The 27,627-nt window shown below is 45.5% G+C and overlaps 2 protein-coding genes and 1 non-coding gene across 9 annotated transcripts in view; 1 reads left to right on the top strand and 2 right to left on the bottom strand.

Annotated features, from left to right (window-relative positions):
* Positions 1-11,111, bottom strand: part of LOC100402012 (serine/threonine-protein kinase MARK2-like) — an 85,220-nt gene extending 74,109 nt beyond the window's left edge. The window contains exons 1-3 of the mRNA XM_078368571.1: positions 11,063-11,111; positions 10,439-10,521; positions 478-2,927 (exon numbers count right to left, since the gene is read on the bottom strand). The gene's annotated coding sequence lies outside the window, so the exon portion shown is untranslated. The remainder of the gene's footprint in view (positions 1-477; positions 2,928-10,438; positions 10,522-11,062) is intronic.
* The window catches only part of LOC100405128 (HLA class I histocompatibility antigen, C alpha chain), a 36,036-nt gene extending 8,986 nt beyond the window's left edge, over positions 1-27,050 (top strand). Inside the window, exons 3-13 of one of the 7 annotated variants that reach the window (XM_054254898.2) lie at positions 15,829-15,923; positions 16,724-16,886; positions 23,274-23,307; positions 23,702-23,856; positions 23,964-24,233; positions 24,470-24,745; positions 25,319-25,594; positions 25,717-25,833; positions 26,274-26,306; positions 26,413-26,460; positions 26,626-27,050. In XM_054254898.2, coding sequence (XP_054110873.1) covers positions 23,793-23,856; positions 23,964-24,233; positions 24,470-24,745; positions 25,319-25,594; positions 25,717-25,833; positions 26,274-26,306; positions 26,413-26,460; positions 26,626-26,630 — 1,089 coding nt within the window. In that variant the 5' untranslated portion in view covers positions 15,829-15,923; positions 16,724-16,886; positions 23,274-23,307; positions 23,702-23,792 and the 3' untranslated portion in view covers positions 26,631-27,050. Of the gene's footprint in view, positions 1-11,171; positions 11,353-15,828; positions 15,924-16,723; positions 16,887-23,273; positions 23,308-23,701; positions 23,857-23,963; positions 24,234-24,469; positions 24,746-25,318; positions 25,595-25,716; positions 25,834-26,273; positions 26,307-26,412; positions 26,461-26,625 lie in introns of those variants that run through there. The other 6 variants (XM_078368590.1, XM_078368588.1, XM_078368591.1 and 3 more) reach the window with 6 other exon arrangements.
* On the bottom strand, positions 12,062-12,168 carry LOC118153282 (U6 spliceosomal RNA). The gene has a single exon (XR_004742538.3). It is a non-coding gene; the product is annotated as a U6 spliceosomal RNA (small nuclear RNA).
* Positions 27,051-27,627: the final 577 nt, after the last annotated feature.

Consider the following 27,627-nt stretch of genomic DNA (forward strand, 5'->3'; position numbering starts at 1 on the left):
TTTCTGGGGTCATTCTGACCCCATAATTTTCAGAAAAGCCCTTCCTGAAGTTTTTGACCATACAATATAGGACCATGGGCTTAGACTGACTTTTCCCCATGATGTGTGTCCCTTTCTGACCATTGGCACAAGATAGACAAAGGAGGGGGTGTCCCATGAAGGACCACTTGGTTTCCCACCTGGTCACATCCCTTGCAGGAACTTAGGTGCCTCTTAGCATCAGCAGGTCAGTATAATCCCCCAACTCGGATCGAGCTCAGCTCTCACTTAGCTCAATACTTCCATAAGCCTTATGAGGTCGCCACAGAATGGAGGTTCAAGGGTGGGCCCTTGAGCTCCCCATGCACTCACACACTCACTCAGATTATCACATTCCTACCCTGACTCAGGAAATCTGACTGCTGTCTCCAAATGGAGATCCAATCTCTCCTTCCACCTGTAGATGGGCCTGCCTAGGGTCAGATCCCAGGACCTTACCTTATTCAGAGTTCCCTTCAGTTCAGTCCATCTCCCCCGTGAGTTCGGCGAGTGGCAATGCCGGAGCAACTGCCGTTCTCCCTCCAGGAAAGAAGGCCCTGTAGAAGCTTATGGGGGGTCCCTGCCTTGTTTCCCAGTGGCGAACAGGCAAGCTATCTGTTCTTTCTGACCCCAAACCAGTGGCTCAAGGGGCCAGCACAGTTGGGTTTCCTGGTCAGGGAACAAAATGTTCTGGAAAATTTTACCTGATAAGAAACCAAAGCAGAACTCAGGGATCAGAGGAACACACTTTATTATGTCGGGGGGCCCAGAAGGGTTCACATCCAAAAGTCTGGACCCCAGCTAAGAAAAGTACACAGTTTTTATAGGTAAAGGGGCAGGGGAAGTAACTCAGGACTTTAGACAAAGCAGCACATTTTAGGCGACACAGCAGTTTCCCTTAAGGCTTTCGAGTTAGTAAGCAATAAGCTGAGGTACAGAAGCAGAAAGGGGCAATTACTAACAAAAATAGGGGCAGTTTTAAAATGGGGACAGTTACCCACTACGTGCTGACAAAATCCTGGGCCAAATTTCCACTTCATGGAGATTCCTTAAATATCTAAAACTGGATCTACCATTTGATCCAGCAACCCTATTACTGGGTATCTACCCAAAGGGGAGTAAATCATTATATGGAAAAGACGCATGCACGTGCATATCTAGGGCAGCACAATTCACAATTGCAAGGATATGGAGCCAACCTGAGTGACCATCAACCAGTGGGTGTATAAAAGAAATGTGGTGTAAATACACCATGGAACACTACTCGACCATAAAAAGGAATAAAATAATGGGTTATACAGCAACTTAGGTGGAGCTGGAGATTATTATTATTATAAGTGAAGTAACTCAGGGATGGAAAAACCAAATACTGAATGTTCTCACATATAAATGAGAGCTAAGCTATGAGGATGGAAAGACATACAAAGTGATATAATGGGCTGTGGGGACTTGTGGGGAGGTTGGGAAGAGGGTGAGGGTTAAAAGACTATTTTGGGTACAGAGTACACTGCTCGGGTGATGGTGCACTAACATTTCAGAATTCACTACTAAAGAACTCTAAATGTAACCAAAAACTACCTGCCCCCCCAAAACTATGGAAATTTAAAAAAATTAATAAATATGGGGCTGATTTGCAATTCAAAATTTAGTTTGAATGGCTAATACAAGATTTAACCTCTTACAGTTCTGGAGGTGTGAAGTCAAAAATGGGTCACTAGGGGCTAAAGTTAATGTGTCATCAGAGCTGCATTTCTTCTGAGGCCCTAAGGGAAAATTGTTTCCTCACCATTTCCAGCTTCTTGGGGCTGCCTGCATTCCTTGGCTCTTGGTCCTTTCCTCCATATTCCAAGTCAGCAGTCACATCATTTCGACCTCTGATTGTGTTGTCACATCTCTAACTCTGATGCTGTCTTTACTCCTTTCACTTATAAGGTCTGTTGTGATTACATTGAAGCTTCCTTCAATCCAGGATAATCTTCCCATCTCAGGAGCTGCAGCTTAATCACATCTGAAAAGTTCCTTCTGCCCTATTAGAAGACGTTTCTATAAATTTCAGGACACAGATACGTTTAGGAGACCATTATTCTGCCTGTCACATGACTTTGTCAATATTTGCTACCCCTGGTTTCCAAACATTAGTGTATGCTCTTATTTCTACATTACACACTTTATTCCTGAAATACCAGATGAGTCTATTTGTCTGATACAGGGAAACGGCTCACTACCCCCAAGAAGAGCTCAAGAAATTTCTATTTTCTCAAAGCCTACAACAAATTGTACTGATTCTTCAATGTGCATTGGCTGTAAATTAGTCAATAATCTTGCTGGGATGTTGGAGGGAGAAGAAAGGAAATGACTAGACAGCCCTTCTGATTCTGTCCCATGTCCCTGATGGCTGGTCATGTTGGGCGATAAGACATTTTCCCTCCCACGCCTGTAATTCCAGCACTTTGGGAGGCCGAGGCGGGTGGATCACGAGGTCAAGAGATCAAGACCATCCTGGTCAACATGGTGAAACCCCGTCTCTACTAAAAATACAAAAAATTAGCTGGGCATGGTGGCGCATGCCTGTAATCCCAGCTACTTGGGAGGCTGAGGCAGGAGAATTGCCTGAACCCAGGAGGCGGAGGTTGCGGTGAGCCGAGATCGCGCCATTGCATTCCAGCCTGGGTAACGAGTGAAACTCCATCTCAATTAAAAAAAAAAAAAAAAAGTTTCCCTCCCATGTAGACGTGGTCATTTCTGACTCCCCAAGAGGTTTTCACAGTATTAATGTCCACTTCATGCATCAGTTATCTTCTTGTCATCTATCTCCACGTTTACATTTTTCTTCTCTTCTCCCACTATAGTCCTGTCTTGATTCTTCAGCCATTGCCTTCCTTTTACATGCATGTGCTTCAGCCAATTCTCTAGGAAGACATTTGAGATAGCTCTTTATCATTTGTTACTATGTTTATTTGACTGAAGAGTTTTCAAGATTCTTAACTTTCTATTTTTAAAATTTTACCGTAAAAGTAATTCATGCTCACCATAGGAAATGAAACAACCAAAATATGCATAAATATACTTTCAAATCTATCCTATCACTAAATCCAAATTCACTTTACTAAGATAATTACTATTATCTCAGCCTACTCTCTGTGTGTCTACTTTCTTCGCTTGCATGCAAACCTTATTGGTAGCTTTTTTGAGCAAAAGACTACAAATTTTACATGTAATTTAATTATTTTAAGGACCACATGAGATATTACTTAAATGGCATAAAATCCACATATTGAAAATATACAATTCAGTGGTTTTCAGAATATTCACAGTTGTGCCTCCATTACCACAGTCAATTACAGATCACATTCCTCTCCTTCCAGCTCAGGAGAAAAATCCACATTCAAATCCCTAACCCTAAGAAGTTATCAACCTATGTTTTAGCTCTTCAGATTTACCTTTTCTGAACATTTTATGTAATAAAGTTATACAATATGCGGTCTTTTGTGTCTGTCTTATTTCACTTATCGTAAAATTTTCAAAGTTTGTGTGGGTTGTAGCTTGTATCAGTGCTTCATATCTTTTTTATTGCTTAATTATATTTCTGTATGAATGTATCACAATTTATTGGTGACATTTTGGTCCTCATTTTGGATTATTACTGATAATCCTGCTATAAACATTTTGTATAGGTTTTATGTGAATTTGTGTTTTCATTTATCTTGGGTATACTCTATACATGGGAGGGGATTGCTGGATCATACAATAACTTAATGTTCAACATTTTGAACAACAGCTGGCCTGCTCTCTAAAGGGGCTATGTCACTTAAATTCTCACCAGCAAAGTGTGAGTGTTCTAGTATCTCCACATTCTCATAAATACTAATTATTATCTTTTCAATTATAGCCATGCTAGTGGGTGGGGAATAGTAACTCAGTTTCAGGTTGATGTATATTTCCCTGATGGTTGATGATATTGAATATGTTTCTATGTGCTTATAGGCCTTTTGTGTATTATTTGTCTTTTGATTATTATTTTATTATTACTAACATTATATTGAGTTACAGTCATTCTTTCTATATACTAGATACAAGTCATTTCCTTACCAGATGTAAGATTTGCAAAAATTCTCTCCCTTTCAATGAGTTGCTTTTCACTTTCTTGGTGGTGTCCTTAGACACACACACTTTCAATTTTTATGATGTTCAGATTTTTGAATTTCCTTTTATTGCTTGTGCCTTTGGTATCATTTAAGATCAGATAGTTGTACCTAATCCAAAGTCATAAGGATTTATGCCTACATTTTCTTTTAAGACCTTTCTAGTGTTAAGTCTCATATTTAGGTCTCTGATACACTTTCAGGTAATTTTTATATATGGTGTGAAGTAGGGATCCAGCTTTATTCTTTTGCATATGAATAGCCTGTTGTCTCAGCATCATTTGATGGACAGATAATTTCTTCCCCCACTGAATTATATTAGCACCATTTACAAAAACCAATTAAGCGTGAAAGTGAAGAGTATTGCTGGACCCTCAATTTCAGTCCATTTTGTTCTTTTTAATGCTGTTGTAAGTTGTATTTTTTAATAACGTTTTTGTTAATGAATTGATACTCTACAGAAACAATTTTTGTGTTTTTATTTTGCATTCTATCAATGTGCTAAACTCATTTAGTATTAGTAGTTTAGTAGTCGCTAAACTTGTTTTTAGTGAATTCTTTTGTATTTCTATATATAGATTTAATCATCTGCAATTGACATAGTTTTACCTCTTCCTTTTTAACCTAGATTTTATTTTATCTTATTTCTCATTTAACCTTTTAAAAATTACATTATTGTATTTGCAGTGCCCTACCATTTGATGTGTTTATTTCTATTATATCATGAACATTTTTGAATTTCACAGAAAAAAGTTTCATGCATCATTTTATTGATATTCCATAGTATCTTATATTCACCTGCTCTGCTGGGGTAAATATTTAGGTGGTTTTCTTTATTTGTCACCCACTCTACAGACATCCCAGACTTTTCTAATTTCTCACAGCATCAGTGGTTAAAGTAATTACCTGTCTGACTAGGTGTACACAATGACTGACAATTCCATTGCTGCTGTGTGTAATTTAAGATCAACAACTACATTTGGAACTCAGATCGTCTAGGCCCAGCTACACTTAGTCTTTCTTAGTCTCAGAGATTCCCTCTCTGCCTGTTAATTTCTCGATCCCTAAAACTACCCTTGTACTCCAGCCCAAAATGTTTCCTAGCCCAGTAGTCTTGGATCTACCACTTGCTAACTAGAAGGTGTCATCTCAGAAGGTAAGTAAGGAATTTATCTCCATTCACTTTCTATTTGCTTATCATATCTCCATGTAGCTCAGGTAGATTGAGCTGAAAACATTCTTGTGTTTAGTAATGTGGCCAAAAGTGTAAAACATTCTAAGGGACTTGTAAACTATAAAGGTAAAACATGTATGCTTCTGCATGCAGCATACATGTTAAATTCTATTGAAGAGGGAGACCCAGGCATTTCAGATCAACTTCCCTTTTTCATTTCTAAGACTGTAAACTGAAATCCTTTTCATATGTAATCCCTGAGACTGTAAACCAAATTCCTTTTCATACGTAATTCCTAAGGCTGTAAACCAAAACCCTTTTCATATGTAATTCCTGAGACTGTAAACCAAGACCCTTTTCATATGTTAAGCTGTAAACCTAAGATTCTTCCATGTGTAACCTCTGAAGTATAAGCCTATATAAAGATGGAACCTTCTTTTGTTAGGGGAGCTTGGCTCTTAGGCAACTATGCCACCTTGCTCCCGGCTGAATAAACCGTCCTTCCTCCTGTATTCGGTGTCCCAGAGATCCTTTTCCCATGGCCGCTCTGGCTGCATTTTTGGTGCGTTGGCTGGGAAGTGAGTCTTGGATAGCGGACGGTGGGAAAAAGTCTCTTAGGTAGTTTGCCTAGCCCTGTGGAGCATCCCTGCAGGGGGACTCCTGCTCGCTGGGGTGATGCATCCTGAGAGTGTTCCTGGGCAGGTATTTGCCTAGTGGAAAAGCCTCACCAGAGCAGAGCAGGGAGGCCCTGCAGTATGGATCCACCCAGTGACTGAACACCGAGGAGGAACAAGTATTTGGGGAAGTCTGGACCACTGAATTTGGTAAAATTGAACCCGGGAAAGTAGCCTCCCCCATTTTGGGTGGAAGCACGACCTGATCACCCATGGGTTCCAGATCGGCAGTTTTGATGGTAGCTCTCTCTGTAACCTTGGAAGCTTTTGCTTATGGTTTTGAATTGGAAGGAGAGCAATTGGATGTGTGTGTATGTGTGTAGATGTGTCCAACCGAACTCATCAGTCATAAAAGGTGTTGGGCCCATTATGAAGGGCCTTATGCGCCCAGCAATTTGTAAGAATTAGAGACAGCCACATTAGGCTGAATGAAGAAGCATCTGGGCATTGTAAAAGGATTGAAGAATGTAAATCAGAGAGTGCTCTGTGCTGCGTCTTGCTAGGCAGGAACTGCTGTAAGTGAACTAACACTCTCCTAACTGTGGGAATTATTTCTTTGAAGTGTTAATATGGATCGCACCCATAGCAAGCTCAGCCCTTTAGAAACCATGCTGAAAAATTAAAAGAAGGGATTTAGTGGGCATTATAAAGTAACTATGACACCAGAGAAATTAAGGGCTTTATGTAGGAAAGATTAGCCAGCATTTAGGGTAAGCTGGCCCCCAGAGGGGACCCTAGACAGGTCCCTTGTCTCCAAAGTAAGGCATGAGGTTATATACGGTGAGCTAGAACACCTCAATTTCCATACCTAGACTCATGGCTGCAGTTAGTGTTAAACCCTCCGAAGTGGCTAAGAGAGAAGGCAGCAACTGTTTCAGTAGTCAGGGGACAAACTGCTAGAAACCACTATCCCCCTCACCACCGAGAAATGCAGATTCTCAAGTCCAGGCAAATTCAGTGGCAGAAACGGGCAGGATTTGCATGCATGAATACTTCACTTATTGGAAGTAGCTAACCAGGTATTTGTAACCAAGAGGCAGTAAGCCAGAGGGAAAATCATAGCGAAAGGGAACATCAGGCTCAATGGAAGGCCAACTTGATAGCTGCTCTATGAGAAGAATGCCCCCAAGAGCGTGGAAAAAGGGGGATTCCTGGAAAGCCCCACAGTCTGCCCGCCCATGCCTGCAATGCGATCAGGGTGCATTTTGTCAAGAAATAGGATATTGGAAGAAAAAATAATGTCCACAGTTAATGGGAGAACAGGGCTATCCTAAGCATGAGGATCCAGATAAAAGTGAAGGGGCTCTGTTCAGTCTAATGGAAGGGCCACTGTGTGATATAGCTGGCCTAGAATTAGAACCAGTACAATGCCATTTTAAAATGGGAAAACTGTTTCCATTCTCCTCACAATGACTGCCAGCCATGGCTTCTGTAAACTACTAAGATTACCTTGCAAAATGCAAAGAGAGGACAAGCTGCATACTTTCTCTTATCTGTAACTGCCAGAATTGCTGGCCTTTGTTTAGCAAAGTAAGCACCCCCAGATAATTCCATCCTGGCGCCAAGTAACCTAAAATTATGTGGACCCCACACCTGTCCAAATAATGTATAAACTAATGTTTATCTTGACCTCTGTAAACCACTTAGGTGGCAATCGGAATGACAAAAGTCCCCTGGCCCTTGGAATATCTGGAGCCCCCTCACCCTCGTCTCAGCCTAGGAGGTGATTGACAGCTTTCATTCCCATCTCCGCTCCTCACCCCCACTCCCAAGGTGGTTTTGTGGGTATAAAAAGGTCTTGTCACTCTTCTTTCTCTGCCACGGGTTGGAGAGATGTGAGTCCTCCGTGGTCACCGGCAATAAAACCCTGCAATTTGGCATACTTTTGTTCTGGTGTTGACTTTCTGTGCTAAGTTCAATGCAACAACTGGACTAAAAGAGAGGGGTCTGGACTCATATGCCCCCAAAGAGCCCACGGTCCAGATGACAGCCTTGTAACCAATGTTTTTAGAGCTATTAAGGTGTTAAGAGAGCAGACTTTCTTGTACTTAATGGACTGCCCCTGCCCCCCTTCTCTGGCAAAACCTGTTGTGCAAATCAAGGGCCACTATCCCATTCAACAAAAGAGATTCCCTGCAGCTAAAAATGCCTCAGGCAGGGGTCATCCAGGCTCTCATTGTCCCTTGGGAAGGAGGGTGGAAACTTCCTGGCCAGAAGCAGAGGACTGATATTATCACCTATGCAGGGTTTGCATGGCTTTACACCCAACTCATACACACAGTTGGGATTTTTGCCAGCAGGGTTTAGTTGGTTCACTTAATTGGACTTAAAGAATACCTCCTTAGCATTGGACTGGCCTCAGAGGGTCAAAAACTATTTGCATTTCAATGGGAGAAACCCAGAAACAGGTGTAACCACTCAATACACCTGGACCCAGCTTCCCAGGGGATCAAAAACTCTCTGATTATCCTTGGATCAGCATGTGACCACCCCCCAGAAGCTTCTTGCTTGCATGCTGCCCCTGTATGCTAATAACCTTCTATTGGGACACCCCACGGCAGTTGGGTGTGCAAACAAATGCCTTACTCCAGCTCCTGGAGGACTGTGGGTATAAAGTGTCTAAAAGGAAAGCCCAGATTTGCCAAAAAAGCAAATGCAATATCTGAGGCTCATCATCCAGAAGGGGGAACACAGCCTAGAAGCAAAGAGGAAGCAAGTCACTTGAGAGAGCTCCTGGGAGTGGTGGGTTTTGTAAATTGTGGATTTCCAAACTTCACAGTACTAGCCAAACTCCACTATGATGTGACAAAGTTGGGAGACAAGGAACTCTTTGAATGGAGATCCTAGCAGCGTCAGGCCTATCAGGAACTGAAAACGAAACTAATGTCAGCTCCAGCTTTGGGGCTGCCTGATTTAATGAAGTTCTTCACATTATATGTGGCAGAAAGAGAAAAAGTGGCAGTTGGGGTCCTAGTCCAAACAGTAGGACCTTGGCCCAGGGCTGTAGCTTACCTCTCCAAGCAGCTGGATGGAGTTTCCAAAGGATGGCCCCCATGCTTAAGGGCCCTGGCGGCAACTACTCTGCTAGCACAAGAAGCAGTTAAGCTAACTCTGGGGCAGAAATTAAATATCAAGGCACCTCATGGGGTAGTGACTCTAATGAATATCAGAGGGCACCACTGGTTATCAAATGTTAGGCTGACCAAATGAAAGGGCCTGCTATGTGAAAATCCCTGCATCACCATTGAAGTCTGCAACACCTTAAACCCCGCCACTTTGCTCCCAATGTCAGAGGGTCTGGTTGAACACAACTGTGTTGAAGTCTTGGACATAGTCTATTCCAGCAGGCCTGATCTTTGGGATCAGCCATGGACAGTGGTAGACTGGGAGTTGTATGTGGATGGGAACAGCTTAGTCAATCCAAGAGCGGAAAGACATGCAGGCTACGCCATGGTCACTCTGGACACTGTAAATGAGGCCAGATCCCTGCCTCAGGGCACCTCGGCTTAGAAGGCTGAACTCATTGCTTTAACTCAAGCCTTAGAGCTGAGTAAAGATAAGGTTGTAAACATTAATGCTGACTCTCAATATGCCTTCCTGACTATCCAAGTACATGGAGCACTGTACAAAGAGAGAGAGGCCTGTTAACTTCAGGGCGAAAAGAAATAAAGTAGCAGCATGAAATTTTGCAGCTGCTAGAAGCAGTCTGGAAGCCCCAGAGGGTGGTGGCCGTGCATTGCTGAGGACATCAGTGGGAACATCTATGGCCCTGGGAAATCCCTGAGTGGATTCAACAGCTCATAAGGCAGCATCTGCCCCCTACTGAGTAACAGTTATAGCCCCGCTGATTCCCCAGACCCTTGATCTAATACCTACTTACTCTAAGGAGGAAAGAGACTTTCTCCAGACAGAAGGGGGCAACTGATTAAAGCTGCTTCACCAGGTTTAAAGAGAAAACCCCTGTCTCTACGCCTCCATTCCCAGGGCGAGCTCACTCTCTGGCATCAAGTTTCCCGTGGTGAGTCTCCATGTACAAGAGAGGGGGAAGAGGTAAGGAATGGGAGGCTGGGAGTCCAGTCCAGGGTCAGGAATTCCAGGAGGAAAAGTGATGGGCACAGCCTTGGAGTCTCTGCCTCTCCCTGGTTTCCACAGACAGATCCTTGGTCAGGACTCATGCAATCAGTGTGACAAAGAGGCTCGTGAGGGATCCCGACAAAGTCCCAGCTCCTAGGCGTGGGTCTCAGGGTGTCAGGCTCCAAGGGCTGCGTCTGCTTTGGGGAGGTGCAGCGTTGTGGATTCCCCACTTCCATGTGTTTCACTACTTCTCCCAACCTGTGTCGGTCCTTCTTCCAGGATAGTCACCAGGCGACCCCAGTTCCCACTCCCATTGGGTATCGGGTTTCTAGAGAAGACAATCCCCACGTACTCACCGGGACTTGGATTCTCCCCAGACACTGAGGCTGGGGTCGTGGTGCCCCGAACACTCCTCCTACTGCTCTCGGGGACCCTGGACCTGACCGAGACCAGGGCGGGTGAGTGCGGGGTTGGGAGGGAAATGGCCTCTGCTGGGAGGAGCCAGGGGCCCGCCTGGCGGGGCCTCAGGGGTGCCGGGAGGAGGGTCGGGCGGGTGTCAGCCTCTCCTTGTCCCCAGGCTCCTCACTCCCTGAGGTATTTCGGCACTGCCTTGTCACGGCCCGGCTAAGGGGAGCCCCGCTTCATCGCCGTGGGCTACGTGGACGACACGCAGTTCGTGGGGAGACTCGCGAGAGTCCGAGGATGGAGCCGCGGGCGCCGTGGGTAGAGCAGGAGGGGCAGGAGTATTGGGACCGGGAGACGCGGAGAGCCATGGCCAAGGCACAGACTTTCTGAGGGAACCTGCGGATCCTGCGCGGCTACTACAACCAGAGCGACTACAACCACAGCGAGGCCGGTGAGCGACCCCTCCCATCCCCACGGACAGCCCGGGCCCTCCCGAGTCTCCGGGTCCGAGGTCCACCCCGGGGCTGCGGGACCCGCCCAGATCCTCGACCCAGGAGAGCTCCAGGCGCCTTTACCCGGTTTCATTTTCAGTTTAGGCCAAATTGCCCGCGGGTTGGTCCGATCGGGGGCCGTGCTTGGTGGGCGGGGCTGACCTCGGGGACCGGCCAGGGCCTCATACCATCCAGTGGATGATTGGCTGCGATGTGGGGCCGGATGGGAGCTTCCTCCTCGGGTATCTCCAGTTCGCCTACAAGGACAAAAATTACATCTCTATGAACTAGGACCTGCGCTCCGGAGCCGCGGTGTCCGCGGCTTTCACCTGTAATCCCAGCACTTTGGGAGGCCGAGGCAGGCAGATCACAAGGTCAGGAGATCAAGACCATCCTGGCCAACATGGGGAAACCCCATTTCTACTAAAAAATACAAAAATTAGCTGGGCGTAGTGGCGTGCACCTGTAGTAACAGCTACTTGGGAGGCTGAGGCAGGAGAATTGCTTGAACGTGGGAGGCAGAGTTTGCAGTGAGCGGAGATCGCACCACTGCACTCCAGCCTGGCTCCTGGAAATAGAGCGAGACTCTGTCTCAAAAAAAAAAAAAAAAAAAAAGTCAGAATTGAGAGGAATGGCCTGCGGCCCACAGGGAGTGGCTATAATGAGGGGAGTGAAACCCTAATCTGATGAAAGCTTAGGGGGCTTAAGGCAGAAGGAGACTTTTGCACACTGATTTTGTATCCTGAGACTTTACTGGAGTTATTTCTTAGCTTAAGAAGCTTTTCTGCTGAGACAATTGGGTTTTCTAGATATAGGATCATGCCATTTGCAAACAAAAACAATTGGACTTTTTCTCTTCCTGTTTGAATATCCTTTTTTTCTCTTACCTGATTGCACTGGCCAGAATTTCTAATACTATGTTGAATAGGAGTGATGAGAGAGGGCATCTTTGTCTTGTGCTAGTGTTAAAGGGGAATGCTCCCAGCTTTTGCCCATTCAGTATGATATTGGTTATGGGCTTGCCATAGCTGGCTTTTATTGTTTTGAGGTATGTTTCTTCAATACCTAATTTACTGAGAGTTTAAAAATATGGCATGCTTCAAAAATTTGTGTGTCACCTTTGTGCAGGGAACATGCTGATCTTCCCTGCATTGTTCCATTTTTAATCTGTGTGCTGCCAAAGCGAGCACTGATCACAAGTTATTAAAAGTGGAGATAACTGAAGAAATGTGGGTGAGAGGGAGTGTGGATTTCATCTGCAGTAGTTTCTGCATCTAGTGAAATGTAATTGTCTCTGTCTTTTATTCTTTCATTAAGTGGTAAGTTGCGTTACAGAGTTAAAGTTTAAATATTCTTGTATTCTTGGGATTCATAACCTGGGCAGGATATTTAATTTGCTTATAGCTCATTGGTGAACACAGTCTACTACCATTTATCTCAGTATTTTTGCATCTAGTTGCTTAGAAGTGATTATCCTATCATGGTTTTCTCTTATGTTTCCCTAGCTGGCTTTAGAATCTATGTGATTTATGCATAAACAATAATGAGTTCACTCACTTTCTCCACGTTTCCTCATTCTCTTGAATATTATGTATAAGTTCAGTAACCTTCTTCTAAGTTTTGGCAGAACTTATCTGTAAAACATTCTGGATATGCCTGAGGGGAAATAAAGTTCTACAACCATTTTAACTTCTTTACTTGTAGTAAGTTCTTCCCATTGACGTAATCTTGTTCATAGTTTCACAATTATTTTAACCTGTACTATATCTTTAGTGGCATATTTATCTGTCATAATGCTGTTTGATTCTTAATTATCATTGCCTGATTTATTTTTTCATCCAAAGACACAGCTGCTTTTGGCACGCTGGGCCCTCAACAGTGGCAGCTGCCAGGTCATCCTTGGTGAGTGTTGACTCAATTGCTGTGCCCATGCAGTGTCCATCCCAGCCATCATGGCCATTTTGTGTAGAGACTCCATGAGCAAGTCCTCTGTGGCTGAGTGGCCTCATCCATCAAGCCATCTCGCCCACCTTATTACAGGGAGCTCCACCCTGTAAAGACCCTCTGGTAGGCATCCACATACAAGCACTATCTTCACACACTCTGCCTATAGCAGGAGGTCTATGTGTACCTCTCTCCTCCACCTCCCAATTTTTCAACTCTGTTTTCTTCAAGTTGGTGACTGGCCAGCCAAGCCATAAGCCACTGCCCATGACTCATTCATTCATGCACTACTGGGGCATCATTTCACATCCTCCACCTTTCATGGGACTGTTTGGATTTTGATTCCTAGTTCTTGGCTCCACAGCCATTACAAAAGCTATTCTGGTGTCAGCACCCAAGCCTATTGCTCTTGTTGTAGATTCTCCTCTTTATATGTATTTATTTCCTGGAATGAAAAAAAATGCAGCAATTTTTTTCAATGCAGCATTTCCAAGTAGAAGTGATTCTTCTTACTGTAGAAGTGATTCTTCTTACTGTAGATAGAATTGCTTGAAAACACCAGAAATGTATATCTGAGTGAAGGACAGCATGCATGGAGAAAAGGGGACAATCCACAAGCGGGCAGTGGATTTTCATTAAGTGAACACTCAGGCAAACAACACCCATATCAAAGTACAGCAGTCACAGCCTCCTGGAAACACCTTTGGGACCTACTCTGTCATGAACCACCCTCCCCCATTCTAGAGTAGACACTCTTGATTTTTCAGCTCCATCAAGTCATTTATGTTCTTTATACTGATTATTCTAGTTAGCATTTTGTCTAACCTTTTCTCAAGGTTCTTAGTTTCCTTGCATTGGGTTAGAACATGCTCCTTTGGCTAGGAAAATTTGTTATTATCCACCTTCTGACGCCTGCTTCTGTCAATTCATGAAACTCATTCTCCATCCAGTTTTGTTCCCTTGCTGTTGAGAAATTGTGATCCCTTGGAGGAGAAGAGGTGTTCTGGGTTTTGACGATTTCAGCCTTTTTGTCCTGGTTTCTTCCCATCTTCGTGGATTTATCTACCTTTGGTCTTTGAAACTGGTGACTTTTGGATGGGGTCTCTGAGTGGATGTCCTTTCTGTTGATTTGAAGCTATTTCTTTCTGTTTTTTAGTATTCCTTCTAACAATCAGGCCCCTCTGCTTCAGGCCTGCTGGAGTTTGCTGGAGGTCCACTCCAGACCCTGCTTGCCTGGGAATTACCCGTAAGGGCTGCAGAACAGCAAAGATTGCTGCCTGTTCCTTCTTCTGGTAGCTTCGTCTCAGAAGGGTACCTGCCAGATGTCAGCCAGAGCTCTCCTGCATAACGTGTCTCCTGGTCAGGATAAATGGGGGTCAGGGAACCACATGAGGAAGCAGTCTGTCCCTTATCAGAGCTCAAGTGCTGTGCTGGGAGATCTGTTGCTCCCTTCAGAGCTGCTGGACAGGGACATTTAAGTCTGCTGAAGCAGAACCTACAACCACCCTTTCCCCAGGTGCTCTGTTCCAGGAAGGTAGGAGCTTTTTTAAATAGGTCCCTGATGGGCTACTGCTTTTTTTCAGAGATGCCCTGCCCAGCAAGAAGGGGGTCTAGTCACTGTCTGCCTGCAGAGGCGCTGCTGAGCTGCTGTGGGCTCTGCCCAGTTGCTATGTAAACTTCCCGGGGGCGTTGTTTACACAGGCGAGGTTAAAACCACCTACCTGAGCCTCAGCAATGGGGGACACCCCTTCCCCCCACGGAGCTCATGTCCCAGGTTGAGCTCACACTGCTGTGCTGGCTGTGAGGATTTCAGGCCAGTGGATCTTAGCTTGCTGGTCTTCCTGGGGGTGGGACCCACTGAGCCAGATCACTTGGCTCCCTGGCTTCAGCTCCCTTTTCTTCAGGGGAATGAGCGGTTCTGTCTAACTGGAGTTCCAGGTGCCGTGGGAGTATGAGAAAAAAAAAGAAAACTGCTGTGGCTAAGACAGCCACCCAGTTTTGTGCTGGAAACCCAGGAAGCTGGTGTTGTAGGAACCAGAAGGAATCTCCTGGTCTGCAGGTTGTGAAGACTGTGGGAAAAGTGCAGTATATGAGCCAGAGTGCTAGAGTGTCCAAAAAGTCCCTAATGGCTTCCGTTGACTAGGAGAGGGAGTTCTCCAACCCCTTGGCTTCCTGGGTGAGTTGATACCCCACCCTGCCTCAGTAGCCCTCCTTGGGCTGCACCCACTATCTAACCAGCCCCACTGAAATGAACCTGACCTCAATTAGAAATGTGGGGATCGCTTGCCTTCTGGCTTGCTCTTGCTGGGAACTGCAAACCAGAGCTGTTCCTATCAGGCCATCTTGGCAGAAGTCCACTCTTGATTCTTAACACAGATTAGTTCTGCCAGCTCTAGTTGAATGGCGTTATGTAGTCACCATCTTGTCCCTGGGTCTCATGGTCTTGACGTGCATGGTCGTAGCCTATTCACTCCCATGGCTGTCCAACACTCCACTTTATAATAGCTCACACTTCTCATTCCTTTACTATTGATAGACAATTGTTTTGTATCCAGATTTTACAAACCGTGCTGGTATGAATAATATTATTATGTATTTTGGCACACATACATTCATTTTTATTGGTTTATAACTGAGAGTGCAAGTGGTAGGTCATAGGTGAGTAGATGCGTGGCTCAAAAAACAAACTCCCAAAAAACAAGTTTCTAGTAGTAAACAAACAGAAGAGGAGGGTAAATCTCTTATTTCAGAAATTATCAGGAAGTGAAGAAGTAATGAGAGACTGAGACTATAATAATTCTTTTGCAACCCATCATAAATTAACAGATTTAGCCATTGAATAGCAATGACAATTATTAACACAATACAAGAAAAAACTAATGTTTGGTTCTTCCTCTTGATGGCAGAATCCAGTACCATCAAACAAGTCCAAGTGAAAAAGAAATCAAGCCTGAAGCTAAGCAAACCTCCACAGCCAATTACCAGTTTAGAGGCAATACAGGTCATAGAAATACACATTCACCTATGCCTTGGGGACCATCAGCAAAATGCACACTATGGGAAGCTCTACCACACAATATACATTTCAAGGAGAATCTGTGGAATAAAAGAGAACAAAGCGTATTTCTAAAGGTAAAACTAAATTATAATTTTAGATGATAAAATTATAAAATAGAAGAAAGAAGTGATGATCATCAAAGCCAGAAGAGAAAAGAGTTTACCCCTGGGCTGGGGCAAATGATGGGCCTTCTGGTTTGCCCCCTAAACGTCTATCCCTGGTGGTTAATGGGTGTTTACATTTTATTAAAGGACACAAATTTTAGACAGATTTTTTTCCTTTTGGAGTACTGTATTTTATCATATGACACAAAGGCTAATGAAAAAGTACTTTATAAAGTATGCTTCCTGTTTTGTACAAAGCCTCCTCTGCATTTTCCTCTCTGGACACAGAGCACCCAGAACAACCAGCAACCCCAGTACCCCCAGCAGGGTGACCTCACTTCTAAGTGTGCATGCAGCTCACATTGCCAGAGGCAATATACAGGTTTACTCCTTGACTCCTGGAAGAACCTGATAGGACACAGCTGAGGGGAAGCCTTCCCCGCTGTCTGCAGGCTCTTGGCCGTCAGTGTAGAGGGAGTTGGTCCTCACCTCTCCACAGGCGCCTTCACGGCCAGAGCCTCCCCTCTGCATGGGGGAGTAAGGCCTGGCCCTTCCCCTGAACACGTGACATGGATCTCGCCAAAGGTGGACATGACACCATTCCTCCCCCAGCAACCTCACGCTTCTTTTGCTTCACAGGAAAGTCGATTCAACCTGGTATCCGGTGAAGAAATCCCTAGTGCAAAGGAGAGGTGGATCTCAGGACTGTGCGTGATTTGCAAAAGGAAGCGCATGAACCACCAGGTGGCGCTGCTGCGCTGCTTCTGCTCCAAGGAGGTGGATGTCCGGGATGAGCTTTAAGGTGAAGAGAGGGATGTCATTGCTCATCTTCCAGGTTCCAAGTAAAAACCTTCCTGCCCAGCCCTTCTCGTTCTCCTTGAATCCTCAAAGCCAGTGAGGACTGTCTCCTTACCTCCCTGGACTAGGCTTTTTAACACTGGAAAGTGGATGTGATTTCTAGTTTCAGCATGTCCTAGTTTATTGTGCTGCCAGTAAAATAAAATCAAAATATACATCGAATAAATAATAACTAAAATAACCCATAGTGAGCAAAGGGTTACAATGTATTTTTTAGAGTCAAGATGTACCTCTGTGACTGGGCTGGAGTCCAGTGGTGCAATCATAGCTCACTGCAGCCTTGAATTCATGAGCTCAAGGGATCTTCCCACCTCGGCCTCCCCAATACCTGGAAATACAAGTGCCCATGCCCACGCCTAAGGGTACTTATTTTATTTTTTAGAGATGAAGGTCTCATATGTTTTCCAAGCTGGTCTCCAACTCCTGCTCTTAAGTGATCCTTTTGCCTTAGTGTCCTGAATTGCTGGGATTACAGGCATGAGCTGTTATGCTTGGCTCATCCTGTACTGACTCCATCAAGATTTCCTCCTCCAAGTGTGGACACAGCAGCAGACACCCCTTGTCTCTTGGGTCAGGTTACTGGGTAGAGTGGAATAACAGGGCAATGGAGTCACTGCAGAAAGTGCCATGTGGAGGAGGTCCAGCAGGGAGGGCCAGCTGTTCCAGGGCCACCATATTAAGGGATAACTCCTCTTTCTGGGCAGGACTGTTGTTTGATTACCTTTGTATTCATAATAGTTCTGAAATCATAGAATGATGAGACTTAAGACTGGCTAAGATTTTTTTTTTCAAAAACACCATCTCTGAGATTTGTTTATCTTTTGAATTTTTTTTGTGTCTCAATTTCCTTCAGAATTTAACTCATTCTTAACATTTTATAGTTCACTTTCAGTTAATAATGTACTAGTACCCATAAATATAGAAATCTTGCAACCATTTATCCTCTATAAAATGTTCATCTTTTATAATATAGATATTATATGTAATGTATCTATATAGGTTATAAGCCCCACAAAAAGAACTTTTTACTTTTTCTTATCTTTAAACAGTTCTATGTATATAAAGGAAGCGTAAATGAGGGGAGCAAGATAGCCTTTTGCACTTAGCTCAATATTTACCATTTTTTATCATCTTCATCTTTTCTGATTATCCCATTTTCCACCTGGTATCATTTGCCTCTAGCCTGAGGAATTTTCTTTACCAATTGTTACTGTGCAGATCTGCTGGTGACAAATTTTCTCAATTTTCTTTTACCTGAAATATCTTCTTATTTTGCCTTTCTTTAAAGGACATCTATGCTGGATATAGAATTCTTAGTTGACCTTTTATTCTTGCAGCACTTTAAAAATGTTATTCTACTTTCTTTTGTTTGTTGGTTTCTAATAAGAAGTCATTGGTCAGGACAGGAGAAACAGAGAAACCAAAACTGGGAAAATAACATGGTAGACCTAACACTTATCACATCGATAATGACAGAAACCTACATGAATCAACATTCCAATGAAGAGCAGCAATTGTGTGACTTGGTTTAAAAAAAACACAGAACCATTCAAACTGGTGTGAGATGGTATCTCAATGTAGTTTTGATTTGCATTTCTCTAATGACCAATATAATGAGCACTTTTTCATATGTTTTTTGGCCTCATGTATGTCTTCTTTTGTAAAGTATCTGCTCATGTCCTTTGCCCACTTTTGAATGAGCTTGTTTTTTTTTTTTTTTTGTAAATCTGTTTTAGTTCTTTGTAAATTCTGGATATCAGCCCTTTGTCAGATAGGTAAACTGCAAAAAATTTTTTCCATTCTGTTGGTTGCCAGTTCACTCTAATGATTGTTTCTTTTGCCGTGCAGAAGCTGTGGAGTTTAAGTCCCATTTGTCTATTTTGGCTTTTGTTGCCAATGCTTTTGGTGTTTTGGTCATGAAGTCCTTGCCTACTCCTATGTCCTGAATGGTTTTGCCTAGATTTTCTTCTAGGGTTTTGATGGTGTTAGGTCTTATGTTTAAGTCTTTAATCCATCGGGAGTTAATTTTAGTGTAAGGTGTCAGGAAGGGGTCCAGTTTCTGCTTTCTGCACATGGCTAGCCAGTTTTCCCAACACCATTTATATAACAGGAAATCCTTTCCCCATTGCATGTTTTTGTCAGGTGGCAATCATTAAAAAATCTGGAGACAACAGATGCTGGAGAGGATGTGGAGAAATAGGAACACTTTTACACTGTTGGTGGGAGTGTAAATTAGTTCAACCATTGTGGAAGACAGTGTGGCGATTCCTCAAGGACCTAGAAATAGAAATTCCATTTGACCCAGCAATCCCATTACTGGGTATATATTGAAAGGATTATAAATCATTCTACTATAAGGACACATGCACACGAATGTTCATTGCAGCACTGTTTACAATAGCAAAGACCTGGAACCAACCCAAATGCCCATCTATGATAGACTGGACAGGGAAAATGTGGCACATATACACTGTGGAATACTATGCAGCCATCAAAAACGATGAGTTCATGTCCTTTGTAGGGACATGTATGAACCTGGAAACCATCATTCTCAGCAAACTGACACAAGAACAGAAAATGAAATACCACATGTTCTCACTCATAGGTGGGTGTTGAACAGTGAGAACACATGGACACAGGGAGGGGAGCACTACACACTGGGGTCTGTCGGGGGAATAAGGGAGGGACAGTGGGGCTGGGGAGTTGGGGAGAGAGAGCATGGGGAGAAATGCCAGATATAGGTGAAGGGGAGGAAGGCAGCAAATCACACTCCCACATGTGTACCTATGCAACTATCTTGCATGTTCTTCACATGTATCCCAAAACCTAAAATCCAATAAAAAGATAATAAAATAAAAAATTTAAAAAACCCACAGAACCAAACTATATGTAGTTTCCAGATATGCACTTTCTTTTCTTTCTTTTTTTTTTTTTTTTTTTTGTAACTTTTATTTTCAGTTAAGGGATACATGTGCAGGTTTGTTATTTAGGTAAACTTGTGTCATGGGGTTTTGTTGTACAGATTATTTCTGTACCCATTATTACCCACCCAAGTATTAAGCCTGAGTACCCATTAGCTCTTTTTCCTGATCCTCTCCCTCCTCCCTTCCTCCACCCTCAAGTAGACCCCAGTGTGTGCTGTTCCTCTCTACGTGTCTATCCTTTCTCATCATTTAGCTCCCACTAATAAGTAAGAACGTGTGGTATTTGGTTTTCTGTTCCTGCATTAGTTTGCTAAGGAAAATGGCCTCCAAGTCCATCCATGATCCTGCAAAGGGCATGATCTCATTCTTTTTCATGGTTGCATAGTATTCTATGGTGTATATTTCTCACTTCTTTTTTTGAGATGGAGTCTCACTTTGTCTCCAGGCTGGAGTGTAGTGGCATGATCTCAGCTCACTGCAACTTCTGCCTGCTGAGTTCTAGTGATTCTCCTGCCTCAGCCTCTCAAGTAGCTGGGACTAGAGGCATACACCACCACACCCAGCTAATTTTTGTATTGTTAGTAGAGATGGTGTTTCACTATGTTGACCAGGGTTGTCTCCCTCACTTGACCTCATGATCTGCCCGCTTTGGCCTCCTAAAGTGCTGGAGGCAGTCACATTTTCTTTATCTGGCCTACTACTGATGAACATTTAGGTTGATTCCAGGTCTTTGCTATTGTGAATAGTGCTGCAGTGAACATATATGTACATATACGACATGCACTTTCTTTTTTTATTTAATTTATTTTATTTTACTTTGAGTTCCAGGACACATGCAGAACCTGCAGGTTTGTTACATAGTCTACCATGGTTGTTTGCTGCACCTATTGACCCCTTCTCTAAGTTCCCTCCCCTCAATCCCTACACCCCAACAGGCCCTGGAATGTGATGTCCCCCTCCCTGTGTCCATGTATTCTCATTGTTCAGCTCCCACTTAGAAGTGAGAACATGCGGTGTTTGGTTTTCTGTTCCTATGTTAGTTTCCTGAGGATGATGGCTTGCAGCTTCATCCATGTCCCTGAAAAGGACATGAACTAATTCCTTTTCATGGCTGTGCAGTATTCCATGGTGTATATGTACTGCATTATCTTAATCCAGTCTATCATTGATGGGCATTTGGTTTGGTTTCCTGTCTTTGCTATTGTAAATAGTACTGCAGTAAACATACATGTGCATGTGTCTTTATAGTAGAATGATTTATATTCCTTCAGGTATATGCCCAGGAATAGGATTGCTGAGTCAAATAGTATTTCTGGTCCTAGATCTTTGAGGAATGGCCACACTGTCCTCCACAATGGTTGAACTAGTTTACATTTCCACCAACAGTGCAAAAGTGTTCCCATTGCTCCACAGCCTTGCCAGCATCTATCTTTTCTTGACTTTTTAATAACTGCCATTCTGACTGACAAGAGATGACATGTCATTGTGATTTTGATTTGCATTTCTGTAATGATCAGTTATATTGAACTTTTTTTCATATGTTTCCTGGCTATGTAAATGTCTTCTGAGAAAGGTCTGTTCATATCCTCTGCCCACTTTTTTATGGGGCTGGGTTTTTTCTTGTAAATTTGTTTAAGTTCCTTGTAAACAAACACGTGAGCTCTCGTCATTCTTGTTTAAACACGTAACAGGAATCCTAACCAGTGCAACATGGCAAGTCAATGAAATAAAACACCAATAGGAGGACCAGGCATGGTGGCTCATGCCTGTAATCCCTGCATTTTGGAAAGCTGATCACTTGAGTTCAGGAGTTTGAGACAAGCCTGATAGTGAGACCTCATCTCTATTACATACAAATAATTTTAAAAGAAAAAAGATGAAAAGGAAGAAATAAATGTCTTTCTTTGTCACCAGCTTCACTGTATATGTAAAAAACACTAGGGAATTCAGAAAAAAATCTCTGAATTACTGAATTCACCAAATAGTTCATAAAATATATGTAATAAGTGACTTAGATGAACATGAAAAGAGAGCAAACAACACTAGTCAAGTTAAAACCACAGTGAGAAACCACCCCAGAACACCTAGAATAGGCAACGTTAAAAAGACATATGATAAGTCTAAATAACTGGTAAGAATATGGAAAAAACAGGAATGTCTGATATTGCTGGTGCAAATGCAAAAAATGTTGCAGTCAATTTGTAAAGCGGTTTGGCAATTTCTTATACAGCTACTCATCCATTACCACATGACACAGCAATTCCACAAATATGTATTTATCCAAAAGAAATAAAAGTGTAAGGCCACACTTGTGAACAGTTACTTATAGTGGCTTCATTAATAACACACCCTAACTGGAGTAATCCACATGTCTATCAACTGGAGACTAGAGAAACAGATGAGTAAACTGGGATTCCAGCAATACTGGGCAGCTACTCAGCAACAAAAAAGGAATAAATGTCATCATCTCAAACATTGTTACGCTAAGGGAGACCAAACAAAGGACTGCACATGATTGTATGTCCATGAAATTCTAGAAATTTCACTCTTGCAGTCGCAGAAAGCAGGGCAGTTGTTGAGTAAAGGGAAGGGGTGAGGGTGGGAGGCAAGGATTAAATAGAAAGGGACAGAAAGAAAGTTTTTAGGGAAAAGAAACTGTCCTCTACAGTGCCACAATTTGAGAGTGACTGGGCAATGGGAACTGAGGGGACAGGAGGGTGTGAGGGATGAGAGGGGCAGAGAGAAGGGCTGCAGAAGCAGGAGGTGAGGAAAAGGAGCAGGGGAAAGAATTCTAAAGCAGTGGAAGAGCCTAGCAGGGGGCTCTTTGCTTCCAGTATTTAATACATTTTGTGGGACTGCCTAAAATGTATTAAATACTTCCTAATGGCTTCCCTGTGATTTAAAAAAAAAAGGGTACAAAAATTCCAAGTGTCTGAATAGAATATGCACAGTGCTTACATGTGCATAGCTCACGAAAGCAGGCAGTGCTTGAGCGCTGGTGAAGAGCATTGGGACTGCATGGAGCTCTCACAACTCTGAGTGATGACTACAGGCTCCCGGTTCAATACACAGTAACAAACCTGCTTCTTCATATTCAGGAGGTGCTCTGGACTCATAGGAAAACTCCAGCTAGGGAATGAAAATAATTTTAAATGCAACAATCTGGAGTCACAGATCCATAGACTGGGAAAGTAAAACTTAGGAGCTTTGAGAGTTTAATTGTGATGCTGTTTTGACCCAGGTCTTTGACAGATTGGAATCCTAATCATTCAGGGATTACAATATTGTGCTACCTACTGTATTAATAAAAAGGAAACTGGTCTCTATGAGAGTCTCTATCTGGTGCATTCAGACAAAACTTCACCAGGTGTAGAGAGAAAACCCCTGTCTCTACATCTCTATTCCAGGGCGAGCTCACTCTCTGCCATCAAGTTCCCCGTGGTGAGTCTCCGTGTACAAGAGTCCAAGGGGAGAAGTAAGGAGTGGGAGGCAGGGAGTCCAGTTCAGGAACGGGGATTCCAGGACCAGAAGTGAAGGAGAAAAGGCTGGGCGCAGCCTGGGGGTCTCTCTCTGGTTTCCACAGACAGATCCTTGGCCAGGACTCAGGCAGACTGTGTGAGAAAGAGGCTTGGTGTAGGAGAAGAGGGATTAGGACCAAGTCCTAGTTCCTGGGCGTGGCTCTCGGGGTCTCAGGCACCGAGGGGCGTGTCTGCACTGGCGAAGTGCCGCGTTGGGGATTCCCCACTTCCCCGAGTTTCACTTCTCCCAACCTGTCAGATCCTTCTTCCTGGATACCCTAGGCTTATCCCTGGTTCCCCCGCCCATTGGTTTCTAGAGAAGCCAATCGGCGTCGCCGAGGTCCCGGTTCTGAGGCCCCCAGTCACCTGCCCGGACTCGGATTCTCCCCAGACACCGAGGCTGGGGTCATGGAGCCCCGAAGCCTCCTTCTGCTGCTTTCGGGGGCTCTGGCCCTGACTGAGACCTGGGCGAGTGAGTTCGGGGTCGGGAGGAGCGAGGGGCCCGTCGGGAGGGGGCGCAGGACCCGGCGATCCGCGCCGGGAGGAGGGTCGGCGGTCTCAGCCCCTCCTCGTCCCCAGGCTCCCACTCCCCGAGGTATTTCAGCACCACTGTGTCCCGGCCCGGCGGCGGGGAGCCCCGGTACTTCTCAGTGGGCTACGTGGACGACACTCAGTTCCTGCGGTTCGACAGCGACGCCGAGATTCCGAAGACTGAGCCGCGGGCGCCGTGGGCGGAGCAGGAGGGGCCGGAGTATTGGGACCTGTTGACACGGAGAACAGAGGCCTGCGCACAGGCTTGCCGAGTGAGCCTGCGGGACATACGCGGCTACTACAACCAGAGCGAGGCCGGTGAGTGACCCCGGCCCGGAGCGCAGATCAAGACCCCTCCCCATCCTCCACGGACGGCCCGGGTCCCACCGAGTCTCTGGGCCCAAGATCCACCCCGAGGCTACAGAACCCGTCCGTACCCTGGACCCTAGAGGGCCCCAAGGTGCCTTTACCCAGTTTCATCTTCAGTTTAGGCCCAAATCCCCGCGGGGCTGGGGGGGCTGGGGGGGCGGGTCTGACCGCAATGGCGGGGCCAGGGTCTCACACCCTCCAGGTGTTGTTTGGCTGCGACCTGGGGCCCGATGGGCGCCTCCTTCTCGGGTACTGCCGCATAGCCTACGACGGCAAGGATCACGTCGCCCTGAACGAGGACCTGCGCTCCTGGACAGCCGCGGACATGGTGGCTGAGTTCACCCAGCGCAAGTTGGAGGCGGAGAACTATGCAGAGCAGTTGAGGGCACAGCTGGAGGGAGAGTGCGTGGAGATGCTCAAAAGATACTTGGAGAACGGGAAGGAGACGCTGCAGCGCGCAGGTACCACGGGCATTGGGGAGCCGTCCCCATCTCCTATAGATCTCTCGGGATGGCCTCCCAGGAGGAGGGGAGGAAAACGGGATCCGCGCTAGAATATCGCCCTCCCTTGAATGGAGAATGGCGTGTTTTCCTGAGTTTCCTCTGAGGGCCCCTCTGCTCTCTAGGACAATTAAGGGATGACGTCTCTGAGGAAATGGAGGGGATGACGGTTCCTGGAATACTGATCAGGGGTCCGCTTTGACCCCTGCAGCCGCCGTGGGCACCTGACTTTTTCTCTCAGGCCTTGTTCTCTGCCTCACACTCAAATGTGTTTGAAAGTCAGATTCCAGCTTTTCTCAGTCCCTCAGCCTCCAGTCAGGTCAGGACCAGAAGTCCCTGTTCTTCCCTCAGAGACTAGAATTTGAAATTCAAAGAATAGATTATTGCAGGTGCTGTGTCCAGCCTGGTGTCTGGGTTCTGTGCTCCCTTCCCCATCCCAGGTGTCCTCTCTATTCTCAGGATGGTCCCATGGATGATGCTGAGGTGTCCCATGAGAGATGCAAATTGCTTAAATTTTCTGACTTTTCCCATCAGAACCCCCAAAGACACACGTGACCCACCACCCCATCTCTAACCAAGAGGTCACCCTGAGGTGCTGGGCCCTGGGCTTCTACCCTGCAGAGGTTACACTGACCTGGCAGCGGGATGGGGAGGACCAAACTCAGGACACAGAGCTTGTGGAGACCAGACCAGCAGGGGACGGAAACTTTCAGAAGTGGGCGGCTGTGGTGGTGCCTTCTGGAGAAGAGCAGAGATACACATGCCATGTGCAGCACGAGGGGCTGCTGGAGCCCCTCAGCCTGAGATGGGGTAAGGAGAGGATTGGGGGTTCACATCTCTTCTCAGGGAAAGCAGGAGCCCTTCTGGAGCCTTCAGCAGGGTCAGGGCTGAGGTCTGGGGTCAGGGCCCCTCACCTTCCTCTCCTTTCCCAGAGCCATCTTCCCAGCCCACCATCCCCATCATGGGCATCATTGCTGGCCTGGCTGTCCTAGTAGCTGTGGTCATTGGAGCTGTGGTCACTGCTGTGATGTGGAGGAGGAAGAGCTCAGGTAGGGAAGGGGTGAGGAGTGGGGTCTGGGTTTTCTTGTCACACTGGGTATTTCAAACCCCAGGTAGAAGCGTTCCCCCGCTCATTACTGGGAAGCACCATCCACACATGTGCCGACCCAGCCTGGGGCCCTGTGTGCTAGCACTTATTCTTTTGGGAAGCACACTTGACAACGAAGGACAGATGTATCACCTTGATGATTGTGGTGTTGGGAACCTGATCCCAGCATTCACGAGTCAGGGGAAGGTCCCTGCTAAGGGCAGACCTTAGGAGGTTGGTTGGTCCAGGACCCACACCTGCTTTCTTGGTGTTTCCTGATCCTGCCCTGGGTGTGTAGTCACGGTTCTAGAAATATCTCTTGCGTCCAAGACTAGGAGGGTCCTCTAAAATCTCATGGCCCTGCCTCCTCCCTGCCCTTCACAGGACATTTTCTTCCCACAGGTAGAAAAGGAGGGAGCTATTCTCAGGCTGCGTGTAAGTGGTGGGGGCGGGAGTGTGGAGGAACTCACCCACCCCATAATTCCTCCTGGCCCACATCTCCCACGGGCTCTGACCAGGTCCTGTTTTTGTTCTACCCCAGGCAGTGACAGTGCCCAGGGCTCTGATGTGTCTCTCAGGGCTTGTAAAGGTGAGACCCTGGGGGTCTCTAGTGGGCGGAAGTAGGGGCAGATGGGACAGGACTGGGTAATGGAGATTCTTTGATTGGGACATTTCAAGTGTCTGGTGGGCTGTTCAGAGTGTCATCACTTACCATGACTGACCGGAATTTGTTCATGACTATTGTTTTCTGTAGCCTGAGACAGCTGCCTTGTGTGGGACTGAGACGCAGGATTTCTTCACGCCTCCCCTTTGTGACTTCAAGAGCCTCTGGCATCTCTTTCTGCAAAGGCATCTGAATGTGTCTGAGTCCCTGTTAGCACAATGTGAGGAGGTGGAGAGACAGCCCACCCCATGTCCACCGTGACCCCTGTCCCCACACTGACCTGTGTTCCCTCCCCAGTCATCTTTCCTGTTCCAGTGAGGTGGGGCTGAGTGTCTTCATCTCTGTCTCAATTTCATGGTGCACTGAGCTGTAACTGCTTCCTTCCCTACTGAAAATAAGAATCTGAACATAAATGTGTTTTCTCAAATATTTCCCATGAGAGGTTGATTGGTTAATTAAACAAGTCAATTCCTAAAATCTGAGAGAGGAAATAAAGACCTGAGAACCTTCCAGAATCCACACGTTTTCTGTGCTGAGTCTGTTGCAGGTGGGGATGGAGAAGGCTGTGAGGAGCCGAGTGTGGACGGGCCTGTGCCCAGTTGCTGTTGAGTCCATCATGGGATTTATGTGGTCAGTCCTCAGCTGGGTCAGCTTCACTGCTCCATTGTCCTTGTCCCTTCAGTGGAAACTTGTCCATGGGGAGCTGTGACCACAAAGGCTCACACATTGCCCAGAGTAGCCCCTGCACACAGGAGTCTCTGTGTTTCTGAGACAAATTTTCAGACCCATTCAGCTCCTGCCCTTCTTCCAGAGCTCCTCTTCTGCTCTGCTGTCCTGCCCTCTCTCCCTGCCCTGGTTCTAGTGATCTTGGTGCTGGCTCCAATTCCAACTCATGAATCTATAAAGCAGAGTCTAATTTAGACTGACATTTGTTTGTGAAATTGGACCCATCATCAAGGACTATTCTTTCCTGAAGAGAGAACTGTGATTGTGTGCTGCAGTGTGCAGGGGTGTGTGTGGGTTGGGAGTTGGTTTGCAGGGAGGATTGGGGGAGGGAGGACACACCAGCAGCCCTGCTGAGAAAAGCACGGG

The sequence above is a fragment of the Callithrix jacchus genome, chromosome 4 (assembly GCF_049354715.1).
Source record: "Callithrix jacchus isolate 240 chromosome 4, calJac240_pri, whole genome shotgun sequence".
Lineage (NCBI taxonomy): Eukaryota > Metazoa > Chordata > Mammalia > Primates > Cebidae > Callithrix > Callithrix jacchus.